The sequence below is a fragment of the Parasteatoda tepidariorum genome, chromosome 9 (genome assembly GCF_043381705.1).
Source record: "Parasteatoda tepidariorum isolate YZ-2023 chromosome 9, CAS_Ptep_4.0, whole genome shotgun sequence".
NCBI lineage: Eukaryota > Metazoa > Arthropoda > Arachnida > Araneae > Theridiidae > Parasteatoda > Parasteatoda tepidariorum.
The window spans coordinates 42,614,208-42,631,662 of NC_092212.1; the positions used below are offsets into that span (position 1 = coordinate 42,614,208).

General features: G+C 26.4%; 1 protein-coding gene across 1 annotated transcript in view; it reads left to right on the plus strand.

The window, feature by feature from the left end:
* The window catches only part of LOC107447933 (rho GTPase-activating protein 26), a 187,898-nt gene extending 179,453 nt beyond the window's left edge, over positions 1-8,445 (plus strand). Inside the window, exons 21-25 of the mRNA XM_043049206.2 lie at positions 723-1,163; positions 3,291-3,333; positions 3,575-3,640; positions 5,190-5,269; positions 8,248-8,445. Coding sequence (XP_042905140.1) covers positions 723-1,163; positions 3,291-3,333; positions 3,575-3,640; positions 5,190-5,269; positions 8,248-8,339 — 722 coding nt within the window. The 3' untranslated portion in view covers positions 8,340-8,445. The remainder of the gene's footprint in view (positions 1-722; positions 1,164-3,290; positions 3,334-3,574; positions 3,641-5,189; positions 5,270-8,247) is intronic.
* The last annotated feature ends 9,010 nt before the right edge of the window (positions 8,446-17,455 follow it).

The window sequence follows — 17,455 nt, forward strand, 5'->3', positions numbered from 1 at the left end:
ATATTAGCTAAAAGTTGATTTAACATTTTTTAGAAAATATTGCTCTGTTGAAATAAATTTTTTATTATATATTGCAAAAACTTTATTTCATCGTAGACATCTCTTCGAACTGACATAAAATGTTTCCTACAGATTCTAAAAGTTACTCGTGCAGTTGCTATTGATCACTCATAAACAGCAGAGCATAAAATAAAATATGTGTGTCATTCATTATTTCTTTTTATTGTTATCTAAATATTTGTTTCCCAAATCACATGCTTGTTCAGCTTATATTAATAATTGTTTAAAAATATCTTTGTTTAAGTAAAAGTGTTTGGAATACATCTGTGGTACACAAATAGAACAGAAAAAACAATAAAATCTATAACCATCAATTAAAAAATTCGGGAGATTTTCTAAAATCAGTCAGAATAAATTAGAAAAATTTGAGGATTTTTTTTTCGTTGAGTTTGGGGCTGCTATGATATTCCTAGTTCAATTCACAAATGATTAGCTAGAAATTTTTTTATTCATTTACTATTGAATCTATGAATATTAACAAAGCTGATGTTTAAAATTTGAGATTATTTTAGATAACTAGGTAAGTCATTTAAAACCTGTCATTATTTTAATAGTTTTAGTATAAATTTAAGAATTTTACTTTGATCTCAAATTATTTGTAGATTCTTTGATATTTTGTGAATTTAATGCTACTTCACAAACAATTGTTTAACTCAATACAGATCATCAAACATCTAGTAGCAGCAGCTCAGAATCCTTGCATTCGCCTCGATCCACCGGAAACTCCAGTCATCATCTGTTGACCCACACATCTCCCTCATCATTAAAATCTAGTTCATCCCATCACCAGCCTCTGTCCCATGGATCTCCCCCAGTACGTACCAGTTCCTCCCATCACCAATTGGCAACACACTCAGCTCCAGCATCCACTACACACCACCATGCCTCCACTAATCAGTCTATAAAAACTAGTCCATCACAGCACAGGAGGATGGATAAGTCAGCCTACAGTCCAGCCCACTCTCCCAACAGGACTGACAACCGAACTGCAGAAAGTCGTAGAGGTGGTAATGTTATTCCAGTAACTGTTGGAGCAGAAAAACCTAGGAGGAGTTGTAGAGCGGCGTTAGATGTTGTTGGTCATCAGAGGCATGGATCAACAGGTTAGAAAAAAAAATTTTTTTATAGGTTTGTGTATTTTTTTTCTGTTTAGAAAATGCATATATTACACAGTGCGTAGTGTTTTTAAAAGGTGTTTAAAGGTGCTTATTTTCGATTTTCTTTTTTTAAAAGCCCTTGAAGGTGCTTTTTTCATTGGATGTTTTTAAAAAGTGCTTAATTTTCCCTTTTCATGAGATTTTTTTTTTCTTCTTTATCATACCGATTTTCGCCACGTTTTATGCAAAAGCATGCTTTCCACATGGTTCTATTCAACGTTTTCACAATCTATTTCGGCATACCTTTGGTCCAGTATGAACGCGCCAATCATTTTACAGTTTTATGAAATACTTGCGAGTCTGCGTGTGCGTTGACTGAGCTGGGTTCGGTGAGATTATTGCACTCTCATGTGCTACTCTGCTGCATTTTGCATGATACTCTCAATTTCAGGCTTCATTTTCCACTCTCTGATATCGAACCCAAAAATCTCTTGATCATTTTATAATGGCTAATATAATCAAGAAATAGTTTTTTGACAGAAACTAGTTATTTTGTTATGATTATGTAAAGTCTTTGAAAATGCTTTTGCATTTTGTTAATGTATATAGTGCTTAAAAAAATTTTTAAGTGCTTAAAAAGTACTTAAAATTGCTTATCTTTTGCTGAAAGATTTGGCTACGCATCATGTTTTAATTTTTGCTCATTTTTCACATCTTCATATGAAAATGGAACAATTTTTATACAAGGATTTCCATGGTTCAAAGAAATATAAAATGAAGTTATTTTTGATATGAGCCACATAGCAAAATTAGTAAAGTAGAGTTCAACTAAAATTTACACAATGAAATAAAATTGCATAAAATCACTTAACGATTATTAACTCCAAAGTAAATCACATGACTTTATTTAGAGTTGAGTAATTCCTTAAAGAATTTTCCCTTGTGTTAACATGACCAACTAAAGAACTTGTGTAACTAAAAAACTATGTTGTTCTTGAGAAAGAAACTAGAGATTGACATTTATGAATTTGGGGTTGTAACTCTGAGCTACTTCAATTACAGCACTGATTATATTTTTAAATGTCATCCATTGTATTGTATATATTTTATTATATCATTTTAATTCCTCATTAAAGAAAAGCACGTATTCTAATATTTCTAATAATTATTTATAATTATTTCACATATTTATAAAACATACTTTTGCATGCATCCATCAGAAATTTTCAAAAGCAATATGAATATTTTATTCAATGATTCTAAACCAATGAATGTGACAACTTTATTAAAAACTAGAGGTACAAAATATTTGAGTTGCGATTCTTTGATTTATTGCAAAATACGTTAGTTGAATTCTTTAAATTAAATCTGCTGTGAACGCAGAGTAAAAAAGAAATAAGTGTATCTCTGACACATTAAAATTTGAGTTGCCTGAATACGTATAATTAGCAGCAGCTAAAAACTATATTTAATTTAATGAATAAAATATTTATGATGAAAATTTGAAATGTGAGTCCTTTTTTTGTGCTTAAAACTCTCAATGGATTTTATGTGTTCATGCAGCAAATATTGTTAAAAAATATTTTTAAAAAAATAAGTTATAACATTTATACAAATAAAGATGATAATTTTGGAATTTTTAGGGTGGTATAAGCATGCTCCCTTAGGGCACTCTTATGGCTCTAATCCTGATTAAAACGACTCCAACCAATCAAAATCAAATTGATTTTTATCCTACATTGTAAGATAAAGTTTAAGATAAAAAAAAATCGACGAAAATGAACTAACTGAAATTAATATTCCCAGGGTTAATTTTTATTTTGTAATCCTAGAGATTGCTGGCTTTATTGTTTTACTTCAAAAAAAATAATAAAGAGAAACACATATACTTTTAAAAAAACTTGCAAAAACAAAAATGAACTAACTGAAATTAATTTTCCCATGGTTAATTTTTGTTTTGTAATCCAGGAAATTACTGGCTCTATTGTTTTATTAAAAAAAATAATAAAGAGAAAAACGTATGCTAAAAAAAAACTTGTACTAATTCATTAGTTTGATAGTGAATATAAATAATTATTTTGATTTACATACATGATCTCCTATTATTTTTCATCTAATGAATATACATTGCAGGTTCTAGGGATTATTTTATCAGTGGAGTACGACAAAATAGTGTGTAAGTAATACATTTTATGTATTCCTTTTATATTTTATTTGCATCTTGCTATAGTTACAATATTTGCTATAATGGTATAGTTTTTAAAAGTTTTAACTAAAATTTTATTTTTCACAACATTTTTTTAAAATTACATGAATTATTTTCTTATTTATTGCTTTTCTTAAATTTTTAATGACAGAATTTAAACTCTTGAATGCACATGTACTTTGAAAATAAATCAATGTAAAAACTTTGTTAGGTTTCCTGCTAGTCCATCAACATCATCTTCTTCATCATCATCTTCTGTACCATCTGGAAACGGAAGGTAAATAATTCTTTTCCTCAAAAACATTTAACCATATATTTTGATTAATGCTTTATTGCTTATATGAAATAACAAACCTATTGATGTGTTATAGTTTGTCTATGGTAAGAACCCCCCCCCCGCTACAAAGTCTGAGGCCCTCTGCTGCTATGGAATCAAGAATAGCTCATTTCAGGGAGGGTAGCTTCTCTTCACTCTAGGGCTAACACAGTAGACCGAAGGAAAAGATTCCCTCTCACTCGCTGACCCGAGCAGAAACCTGTCTTAAACAATTACCCCACACCCCTACTTGAAATAGTTATGTCTCGTTGCTATAGTCACCGCCACAGGTTTAGACGAATGGCGAGGGGAGTTTTTACTTTAGACAAACTACACATTAGAATCTAACAGAGGAGAGGGGTTGAGGGGTTTCGTGATTTGCATACTTTTTCAGACAAGGGGAATTAGGCTATGAGCAATGCTACATAAAACACGAAAGCCACAATATTTTCAAATCTCTATTTGAAAGAAGAAGAAAAATGGAAAAAAATTACATTTAGAAATACCTCAAATTTGAAATAACAGTTATGTTTGGATAGAGGTTTCGTGATTTGCTTATCTTCTCAGACAAGGAGGATGGGGTTATGAGCTATGCTACATAAGACATTAAAATCACAATATTTTCAAAACTTTACTTAAAAAATATGTTTAAAAAATTTGGGGGGAAAATTACAATTAGAAATATTTTAAATTTGAAATAATAATTATGCTTGGAGAACGAAAAAATTCACGAAACTTTTTCTTGGATATTCTGAAGTATAAGAGTTGTTACTATTGAAGAAACAGAGAAAAAATTCATAAGCAATATTTGACTCAAAATTTCATAAAATGAACTGAAACGTGACTTTTATTTTTTGCAAAGTTGCATTGTTTATTTGAATTTAAACTTAAAATTAGATTACTTCCATAAAAATCTAAGTTAAAGGAGAGCAAATTTCTTATGTAATATGGTTGTTTTTTGACAAGGGGGGGTCCAAAATTGTCGATGACATGCTTAAGTAATATTTGAACCTCCCCCATTAAAGTTAAATAATACTATTTTCAGGATACATATGTGACTAAGCTTGTCATTTTCAATAAAGTGCAGAAGTTCTTTTTTTGTCTACAAATTCACGTAACATGCGTAATATTTTATTAAAAATAAATTTTAATCTAATGCCTTGTTAATCACGTTTTTGATTTATTAGAATGCATAAAAATGTTTCCTATTCATAAAACGCTTTTAGGCATTTCAACATTTTAAAAAATAAACATATGCTTTAGCCACAATTATGTAATAGCATCAACTAACGCTTTCCCAATTTCATATATTGTGATAATTTTCAGGAGTTCAATTTAAAATGATGTAAATATACAGACTTGCCAATAATATTTTATCCATTAGAATAGTATCAATAAAAGACCACAACCTTGCTTTTCACGAGCAACAACTGCTTTTTTTTTAATATTTGAAACTTATAAAAATTTTATGAAGTTTTTGAATTTTAAATATTTTTGATTTTAATTCCAGACGTGTCCGAACCCTTTATGCATGTGTGGGTGAAAATGAATCAGAACTTTCCTTCGAACCAAACCAAATTATATATAATGGTATGTAATTTTGTTTTAAAATTATCTTATTTCTTGTTTATATTTATAAAAGAAATTACTTTACTCATGCTTTCAAGTTTGTTTGAATGTGACCTGATTTAAATTTTCTTTATGGCTATTATTATGCTATAAGGAATGTAATTTTTAAAAAGTTAATATATATATATTGCACTTAACAAGTTTCCTTGTATACACAATCTATAAATTTTATGGGTATTATAATTAGATTCTAATAGTGCAATTATTTTGCATGGATTTAAATAGCACTATTCCTTGAAGCTTTAATAATGTTCGTGACCTTTTAAAAATATGTTATAAAACAAATTACTTTACTCATGCTTGAATGTGACCTGATTTAAATTTTCTATATGGGTATGGAATTACGCTAAATATATTTATAAGGAATGTAATTTTTAAAAAGTTAATATATATTGCACTTAACATGTTTCCTTGTATACATAATCTGTAAATTTTATATCACTCTATAAAAAATAATCAAAAATCAGGAAATCTGTAGCAGTAACTACCGAAAAGAAGATCGACAAAGAAATCACGCAAATCGGATTCTTCCAAAAAGGGGTTACTCCAGTGCATGTTTCGTTTTGAAATTGGGTTGTTATAATAAATAATATCGTATTAAAAATAACGAATTTTAAGAGTTAGATGGAAATTAATAGCTATAATTGGCATAAACAATCGATAGAATTAGTGCGTTAAAGAGTAAATATTTAAATGCGCGATTTGAGTTTCCCATATTGTCTGAAATATATCTGAATATTTAAAAACCACGTAAAAATCAATATCGATAACTACCAAAAATTCAATTGAAACACTAAATGGATTTTATCAATGTAAATTGAATGTGTCAAAAAATTATTATTTAAATGTGCAATTAAATTTTTTTGTGTAAAAATAATATTAACTTAAAAATAACCGGAATTTTAAAAATTCCGAGGAAATCCGTAGGAATAGCAATAACTGCCGAAAAAATGATGAAATCGCCACATTAATACAAACAATAAAATAATTTAATAAGTAAGGGGGAAAAATTCGACATTATTTTTTAAACGTGAAAATGCATAGAAATAATGGTCGAGAAAACGATCGAAACACGCACCACATGGATTAACATTGATACCGAACATGTCAAAGAGTTGATTTTTTAAATCGGCAATTCATACTTCACATATCATAATAAAATCGATATAAAAAGAATCACGCGGAATCAAGAATATTAACTGAGCAAAAGACATCAGGATTTCAAAAAACTAAGTAAAAATTTGTAGCAATAATTGCAAAAAAAAAATTATAAAAAACCCCACATATTTGCGATGGAATTGTCCCAAACTGTGAGCGATTAAGTGTGGACTCAAATGCGTGATTTAATATTTTCATCTGCGTAATATATTAAAAATAAAGGATCGATTTTATTACAACCAAATTAAAAACAAGAAGGACAGATGTACCACATTGATTAATTAATTCTTTTGCTACAAATCAGAATTGGTAACAAAATCTCCACTCACTATCATATTTTATTAAGATATAAAATACTATGTTCTTTAAAAAAAATTTAAAGATAAAATATGATTTCTAGACTGAACTATCTTTTGAAACTTTCTTGATTTTTTTTTTAATATTATCTATTTAAAGTTTTAGCTGAAACCAGTCATTATCAAATTTTTTTTAATTCTCAAATGAGAGCAGAAAAATCAAGAGCATTTCATTCTCCTCTGATGCGTGAGAAATGTATCTTTTAAATATAAATCGGCAGGAAAAAAAATTCTAAATTTCTGCTGAACCAAAATTTTTAACTTCCCTAAGGAAAAATCTTTCTGCATGAACTCAGTAACATTTTGTGACAGTGTTGCCCGATTCTGCCCTGGGAATCATAAATAAGAAAAAATCTCTCAGATTTTTTGCACTAACAGGAAAAGCAGAAAATAGCAATATTTTTTAACTTTCCCATAATGTAGTTAGCGAGACTAAAACTTTTTCTATGCGCTGCAATTCAGCTCACTAGTATTATATTTGTACTGTGCATTCCAATTCAATTTTTTATTCAAAAATTTTATTTAATCTTTCAAGCTTCCTTAAATAACCAATAAAGTGTGTCCTATAAATTTTTAAGTTAGATATTTTTTTCTTAAGAAACTTTCCTTAGTGTAGTATCCCTCTTTTTTTTTTTGCAATTATTTCTATTAAGGATGCCTTAAAAAACTTTATGAAGCGTATTGAAATTATATTTTCGAATGCACTAATATCATGGAGCATTGAGAATTGCTTATAATCTATTATAGGGTGTTGGGAATTGTTTATAATCTATCATAGAGTGTTGGGAATTTCTTATAAACTTTTATAAAGCATAAAGATTTGTTTTATTTAATATTATCTAAAGATGTGACACTTATAGTGACTTCTTTAGAACAGTAATTATTGATTTTATACCAGTGCCAGATTAAGCGTATGTGAGGCCCTGTTGAATTAAAATTTTTGGGCCCTTAGATCAAAAATTTTCTCGTATATTTTTTATTTATTCAAATACAGAAATATTTATATATCTTTCCATTTAAGAGAGCATATTTAAAATTTAAATAAATAATAATAAATTAAATTTTACTTTATTTTGTTATATTAGAACTAAAAAATAATACTTTAGTTGATATTTATAATAATACTTATAAATAATAACTGAAGTAAGTAATAAAAAATTATGATTAACAATATGTAAAAAAAATTATCTTATTTTATTAATATATATTTGAAATAGATTTTTTTTTAAAAAAAGCATTGTTTTTCTTAATTTTTAAATATTTTTTTTTCAAAAAGGCCATTTTAAGGTTCCTCCTAAATCATTGGGGGCCCCTAAATCATTTGGGGCCCCAGGCCATGGCCTAATGGGTAATCCAGTACTGTTTTATACATTAATCGATAATTATTAACCTATTGTGTTCTTTAAACCACTTTTATTTTTTCAGTACGGCAATCAAGGGAACCAGGCTGGTTAGAAGGCTGTTTAAATGGACGAACTGGTCTAATACCTGAAAATTATGTGGAATGCCTCCCTTGATAGTAAATCAAAAACTTTATTGAAGAAATAATTTTAAGTATTGCATGAAAAAAAAACTGATTTTATATATAAAAGAATACTCTTATTGAAGAATTAAAAAGAAAAACAATGGATTGAAAATTTACTGTATATAGTTGGAAATATTGATATGTACAAAATTATATGAACTAATGAAAATTCATTGTAATATAATTTAAACATTGTCGCAAATTTTGATTAGGGTAAATTATGCCATGTTTCTATGGTTACTTTTTCAATTTCAATTATTTTTTGAAAAAAATATGGGTTTACCCTCTTTTTTTTTAAAAGTTACATTACACTGGCAAAATCTGGCTGGTACAAGTAAATGTTTATAGAATATTTATTATAAATAGCTTTCGACAAATAACTATGAATATGGAATAGGTAATTCATTTTTAAAAAAATATTTTTACTGATTATTTAGGAAAATTTTATCAACTGTGACATGTCATGCAATATTTTATTGAAACTGCTTAAAGAATATTTATTTTTAATTATTTCACAAATTTAATGAATAGTTTTAAATTTTATTTATTACCATTATTGATGGGTATTAGTAACTTTAAGAAATATTTATTTTCTTTGTGCATTTTTGAATGAATTATGCAGTGTGTCCATAAAGTCATGGCATACTTTTGTCCAGTCAATGATCATAAGTGCGTCATGACTTTTCTGGACGCATTTGTATTTATGCCCACTAAAAAAAGTTGAACATTTTTAGTTATAATTTCATTTTAAATTGTACATATTTATTGTCAATATAAAGACAATTTCAATTTGATTATTTTAGACTATTTTTTAGACACAGAATTTCCAAGTTATGCATTCCATTAATTAAATATTAATTAACCCTTTGCTTTACGATAGGTGGATCAGAATGGATTCATCATGTTAAGTGCCGTAAGCAAAAGCTTAATATATTATAATAAGATATTAATAATGGACATGAAAAATGATTTTAAAAAATTTAGAAAAATATATCTCAAGCAATTACATTTTAAATGTAAAAAAATTCTTACAATTTGTCATTTAAATAAATTATTATCTTTATTATTTAATCCAAAGCACAGCAATTTTTTTATATATATATTTAGCGTAGTAAAACTTTAAAAAAATTATATGAACTAATTTGCCTGCAGAATAATTATTTGAGTGATGTATTTCCAATACTTTTTAAAAAATTGATTGTTGCTTTTCATACAATTAAATACTATATTGAATTGAATGTTTATTTTGCTTATTTAAAGTACATAGTAAAAGTTGCTATGGAAAATTATTTCTCATGGAAATCATTATTGGTGATTGTATAATTTGCACTTTATAGTTGATTTTGCAGTAAGAGGCAAACAATATTGTGATTTGGTATTCATTATTGTTTAAATAATGTGGTATTCAGTATTTTGATAAATGCTATTATACATATCAAAATTTTAATTATAAAATATATTACTACTTAGAATAATATTTAAAATAAATAAATTATCTGCAGATGTAAGTGCTCTATTTAAAGCCCTCTTTAGTAAATTTGGCTCTATGAATTTAGTCCAAAATTTCCTTCTTGCTTACTTTTAAGTACCTTTAAATTATTACGTTGATTTATTTAAATAAGTAAGGAAATGCTCAAATCATAGAGCACCAGATTTTAATGAAAATACCCCGAAAAGGGAAGGTACAATATTGAACTATATCAAAATCATATATATGAATTACTATTTAAAGTAATTTGGTAATTAGAAAGAAAAAAAGATGTGTTATGGGATTTTGGCAAATAATAAACTATTGGTTGATATATTTCCAACTTTATATTAATTCCTGTTTACTGGTTTTCCTTACCATCCATATATTTTTTAAATGAAGTTTATCACAAAAATGTATCGCTGATTTATTACCAGTGGCGTAAATAGACTTGGGGCACCTCCCCTCTAATATATATAAATTTGCCCTATCCTAGACTTACCACAATAATTTTAAATTATGCAAAGAAACAAAACCTCTACGGCAAAGTAATATTGAAGTATTTATAAACAGTAATTTTAAGATAAAAATGTATCGTAATTGCAATGAAAAGCTACTGAATTGAACACTTACCAGATTGGAATGAAATATATCTTATTGATACAAGAAAGTAGCTACTGATATNAAAAAATGCAAATCTAAGATAGATCTTACTATTAATTGCATAACTTTTTTTGTAATACAGATATTGTAATACTGTATTTATTATTAAATTCTACATTAAATTACCTTCAATTTGATATATAAACGTTTGTATTTAAGTGAAAATTAATATACTCTACAAGCACACAAAGTTGAAAAACATGAAACTTTCAAAAAGTGTCCACACTTTTGGCCACCACTGTATATTGCACTTAGCAAGTTTCCTTCTATACACAATCTATAAATTTTATGGGTATTATAATTAGATTCTAATAGTGCAAACTTTTATTTTGCATGGATTTAAATAGCACTATTCCTTGAAGCTTTAATAATGTTCATGACCTTTTAAATATGTTAATAGTTATAAAACATGTAAAATAATGAAACTTTGTTTATCAAATTTTGCTAATTTCATGCATTATAAAAATTAATTATGTACACATATGCATTATATATGTAACTTATTTGATATATGGTAAAAGTGCTACAGTCCTGCAAGTAAATTTTTGAAAAAAAGCTAAAAAGATAACTAATTTCTGCTTTTCCATATCAGGGAAAAATTATAGGAAAAAGAAATTCATATAAAAGGTTTAGGAATTGCATCATAAAACCTGTGGTAAAAAAATTTCTGGCTTCTGCTACAAAACTCCCTAACACTAATATCTTTCTTCAAAGTACTCTTATAGATAACAAATATATATGTTACTAATTTAGAGTAACAGAAACATTGTGTTTGCAAAAAAAAAAAAATTATTTAATATATAATTTTTTTCTTTTATTTAATATATAATCTTTTTTTTATTCTTATATTATTGATGATATTTTTACATTTTGTTAAGAAAAAACTGTCTAATTATTTCTTTTTTACATTTTGTAAATCATTATCACTCTATAAAAAATAATCGTCCAGAATTGTGAGCGATTAAGTGTTGACTCAAATGCGTGATTTAATATTTTCATTTGTGTAATATATTAAAAATATTGGATTGATTTTATTTCAACCAAATTAAAAACAAGGACAAATGTACCACATTGATTGATTAATTCTTTTGCTACAAATCAGAATTGGTAACAAAATCCCCACTCACTATCATATTTTATTAAAATATAAAATATTATGTTCTTTCTGAAAATTTAAAGAAAAAATATGATTAATCTTTTTAAACTTTCATGATTTTTTTTAATATTATCTATTTAAAGTTCTAGCGGAAACCAATCATTATCTATTTTTTTTTTAAATTCTCAAATTAGAGCCTAAAAATCAGGAGCATTTCATTCTCCTCTGATGCTTGAGAAATGTATCTTTTAAATACAATCCTGCAGGGAAAAAAATCACAAATTTCTGCTGAACCAAAATTTTTAACTTCCCAAGGGAAAAATCTTTCTGCAAGAACTCTGTAACATTTCGTGACAGTGTCGCCCTGATGATGCCCTGGGGATCATAAATATAATTTTTTTTCTCAGATTTTTTGCACTAACAGGAAAAGCAGAAAATAGTTATATTTTTAACTTTCCCATTATGCAGTTAGCGAGACTAAATCTTTTTCTATGCGCTGCAATTCATCACACTAGTATTATATTTGTACTGTGCATTCCAATTCAATTTTTTATTCGCAAATTTTATTTAATCTTTAAAGCTTCCTGAAATAACTAATAAAGTGTATCCTATAAATTTTTAAGTTAAGTATTTTTTTCTTAAGAAAATTTCCTTAGTGTAGTATCCCCTTCTTTTTGCAATTATTTTTATTAAAGATGGCTTAAAAAACTTTATGAATTATATTGAAATTATATTTTCGAATGCACTAATATCATGGAGCATTGAAAATTGCTTATAATCTATTATAGGTTGTTGGGAATAGCTTATACTCTATCACAGGGTGTTGGGAATAGCTTATAATCTATCATAGAGTGTTTGGAATTGCTTATGAACTTTTATCAATCATAAAGATTTGCTTTATTTATTATTTTCTAAAGATGTGACACTTCTAGTGACTTCCTTAGAACAGTAATTATTGATTTTATACCAGTGCCGAATTAAGCCTATGCTGGGCCCTGTCAAATTCAAATTTTTGGGGCCCTTAGATTGAATTTTTTTTTGTACATTTTTTATTTATTCAACTATAAAAATATTTATATACAGTAGAGCGCCGATTATCCGAACCCTTATTATCCGAACGTCCAATTATCCGAAATGTGTCCGATTTTTTTTTTTCAAAGTTTAGAATACTTTTTAACTTATCAACAATTTTTCTAAATTTCTGAAAAATTAGATCATTCGGATGAAAAGAAGCCAGGTTATGCTGCAGACGAAATAGAAGACTGGTGTCGAGACACTGAAAATGTCCAGGTATTTCAAATGATGATGAAATAGTTGCTAAAATTTTGAATGAAAATCGGAACTCCACAGACGAAGAGGAAGACGTAGGTGATCAAGTTCAAAATAGTGGACCTTCTCATATAGAAGCATGCAATTCATTCGATATTGCAATGAATTGAATAGAACGCCAAAATGATGTTGATCCAGTTCAGTTGATTTATTTAAAAGAATAAGGGATATGGCTGCTCAAAAAAGAGCATCTTCTTTGAAACAAAAGTCTTTGCTGGATTTCTTTTGTAATGAAAATAAAGAAAAATGTGGTTAAATCAGTAATTGACAAAAAATAATTTAAAAAGTTGAAATATGATTAAAAAAGTCTTAAAAAAAATAAATAAAAATACTTAAAATTTGAAATTTTTTTTTAAAACAGAGCTATTTTAGATAGTACTGCCAGTCCTAAACCTGGAAAAAGTGTGAAGGCAAGTTAGTGTATAAATCATGATAATTTAAACTAGATTTTATACAACCTTCCAACTATCCGAACTTTTCATTATCCGAACGACGCTCGGTCCCGAGCAGTTCGGATAGTCGGCGCTCTACTGTATCTTTTTATTTAAGAAAGTATATTTAAAATAAAAGAAATAAAAATTTTACTTTATTTTGTTAAATTAGAACTAAAAAATAATAATACTTTAGTTATTATTTATAATAATACTTATAAATAATAACTGAAATAAGTAATAAATAAATATGATTAACATTATGTAAAAAAATTATCTTATTTTATTAATATATATTTGAAATAGATTTTTTTTTTAAAAAATGATTGTTTTTCATAATTTTTTAAAATTTATTTTCAAAAAATCCATTTTAAGGGGGCCCCAGGCCATGGCCTAGTCTGGCCTAATGGATAATCCAGCATTGTTTTATACATTAATCGGTAATTATTATTCTATTGTGTTCTTTAAACCACTTCTACTTTTGCAGTACGGCAATCAAGGGAACCAGGCTGGTTAGAAGGCTGTTTAAATGGACGAACTGGTCTAATACCTGAAAATTATGTGGAATGTCTCCCTTGATAGTAAATCAAAAACTTTATTGAAGAAATAATTTTAAGTATTGCATGAAGAAAAAAAAACTGATTTTATATATAAAAGAATACTCTTATTGAAGAATTAAAAAGAAAAACAATGGATTGAAAATGTACTGTATATAGTTGGAAATATTGATATGTACAAAAATATATGAACTAATGGAAATTCATTGTAATATAATTTAAACATTGTCGCAAATTTTGATTAGGGTAAATTATCCCATGTTTCTATGGTTACTTTTTTAATTTAAATTATTGTTTGAAAAAATATGGGTTTACCCTCTTTTTTTTTTAAAAAGTTACATTACACTGGCAAAATCTGACTGGTACATGTAATTTTTATTTTGCAAAAATTTTTAGAATATTTATTATAAATTGCTTACGACAAATAATGATAAATATAAAACAGGTAATTAATTTTTAAAAAAATATTTTTACTGATTATTTAGGAAAATTTTATCAACTTTGACATGTCATGCAATATTTTATTGAAAATGCTTGAAGAATATTTATTTTTAATTATTTCACAAATTTAATGAATAGTTTTAAATTTCATTATTTACCATTATTGATGGGTATTAGTTACTTTAGGAAATATTTATTTTCTTTGTGCATTTTAGAATGAATTAAGCAGTGTGTCCATAAAGTCATGGCACACTTTTGTCCAGTAAATGATCAAAAGTGCGCCACGACTTTTCTGGACACATTTTTATTTATATACAGGGATGCCAACTAAAAAAAGTTTAACATTTTTAGTTATAATTTCATTTTGAATTGTACATATTTATTGTCAATATGAAGACAATTTTAATTTGATTGTTTTAGACTCAGAATTTCCAAGTTATGCATTCCATTAATTAAATATTAATTAACCCTTTGTTTTACGATAGGTGGATCAGAATGCATTCATCATGTTAGGTGCAGTAAGCAAAAGGTTAATATATTATAATAAGATATTAATAATGAACATGAAAAATGGTTTAAAAAAATTTAGAAAATTATATCTCAAGTAATTACTTTTTAAATGTAAAAAAATTCTTAAAATTTGTCATTTAAATAAATTATTATCTTTATTATTTAATCCAAAACACAGCAATTTTTTTAATATATATTTCACGTTATAATGAGTAAAACTAAAAAATAATAAAAAATTATATGAACTAATTTGTTTGCAGAATAATTATTTGAGTGATGTATTTCCAATACTTTTTTTTAAAAAAAAGTGGTTGTTGCTTTTCATACAATTAAATGCTATATTTAATTGAATGTTTCTTTTGCTTATTTATAGTACATAGTAAAAGTTGCTATGGAAAATTATTTCTCATAGAATGGAAAAATATCATTATTAGTGATTGTATAATTTGCTCTTTATTGATTTTGCAGTAAGAGGCAAACAATAATGTGATTTGGTATTCATTATTGTTTAAATAATGTGGTATTCAGTATTTTGATAAATGCTATTATACATATCAAAATTTGAATTATAAATTATATTACTACTTAGAATAATATTTAAAATAAATAAATTATCTGCAGATGTAAGTGCTCTATTTAAAGCCCTCTTTAGTAAATTTGGCTCTATGAATTTAGTCCAAAATTTCCTTCTTGCTTACTTTTAAGTACCTTTAAATTATTACCTTGATTTATTTAAATAAGTAAGGAAATGCTCAAATCATAGAGAACCAGATTTTAATGAAAATACCCCGAAAAGGGAAGGTACAATATTGAACTATATCAAAATCATATATATGAATTACTATTTAAAGTAATTTGGTAATTAGAAAGAAAAAAAGATGTGTTATGGGATTTTGGCAAATAATAAACTATTGGTTGATATATTTCCAACTTTATATTAATTCCTGTTTACTGGTTTTCCTTACCATCCATATATTTTTTAAATGAAGTTTATCACAAAAATGTATCGCTGATTTATTACCAGTGGCGTAAATAGACTTGGGGCACCTCCCCTCTAATATATATAAATTTGCCCTATCCTAGACTTACCACAATAATTTTAAATTATGCAAAGAAACAAAACCTCTACGGCAAAGTAATATTNAACCAGATTTTAATGAAAATACCCCGAAAAGGGAAGGTACAATTTTGAACTATATCAAAATCATATATATGAATTACTATTTAAAGTAATTTGGCAATTAGAAAAAAATCTTTGTAAAAAAAAAAAAAAAAAAAAAAATAANAAAAAAAAAAAAAAAAAAAAAAGATGTGTCAATGGGATTTTGGCAAATAATAAACTATCGGTTGATATATTTCCAACTTTATATTAATTCTTGTTTACTGGTTTTCCTTACCATCCATATATTTTTTTAATGAAGTTTATCACAAAAATGTATCGCTGATTTATTACCAGTGGCGTAAATAGATTTGGGGGCACCTCCCCGCTAATATATACAAATTTGCCCTATCCTAGACTTACCACAATAATTTTAAATTATGCAAAGAAACAAAACCACTATGGCAAAGTCATATTGGGTATTTATAAACAGTAATTTTAAGATAAAAATATATCGTAATTGCAATGAAAAGCTACTGAATTGAACACTTACCAGATTGAAATGAAATATATCTTATTGATACAAGAAAGTAGTTACTGATATTACAATAATTAAATTCAAAATGTAGTTAAGATTAATTATCATTACATGAATTAAAAAGTCTTATAAGTAAAAAAATATATTTACTGTATCTCAGTTTTTTTCTAAAGCGCACGTCCTCAACCCCGGTGCGTTCTGCGGAGATGTTCTTCACGCCACTGTTTGTTAGGTAAAAGCTATCTTTATCGAAAAAGTAATATACAAAAACGCTGTTGTGCATAATTTTTTTTTAAAATTAGAACTTTGCTTTGTTAGAAAAAGGTTAACTTTTTACAAATTTGAAGCCTATTAAAATTGCTTTGATTTTAATATACTGTTTTAAAAGTATAGCTAATCCTTTAACTGTTAGTTTAACAACTTGCATTATTACTTAGCATTTTAGTGCTATTTATGAAAATTAGATCTAGGCGAATGATATGTGAATGATTGTGTTAGAATATATGTTAGAGATTTCACTAAATTATTTTCATTAGTTTGCTATTTTAAGTTAAATTTGACTTTTTCATGAAATCTTTGAAAAAGACTTAACTCACACATAATCAATTCAGTTTGATTTAGAAATCTTTTTTCAGTCGACACTGTAATTATAGCACTTTTCAAATCCAAGTAACAATGCTTATTGTTTTTTATTAAAAAAAAATCATAAACATATCATTAAATTAACTAAAATTAAACTTTTTAAATTCGATATGTTTTTGTGTCTTTTCTAAAATGCCAGCACAAATAAATTTTTTAACGCTTGGTATACATTGTAATACTTGAACATAGATTCTTAGAATTTGAATACGAAAAAAAAAAAAGCATATCTTTCTCTTTCTTATAAAATGATTATAATAATTTATTAACACAAATCTTAGTCAAAATAGTATATTAATTATATATATATATGACAAATATATGGTGTATATTTCTT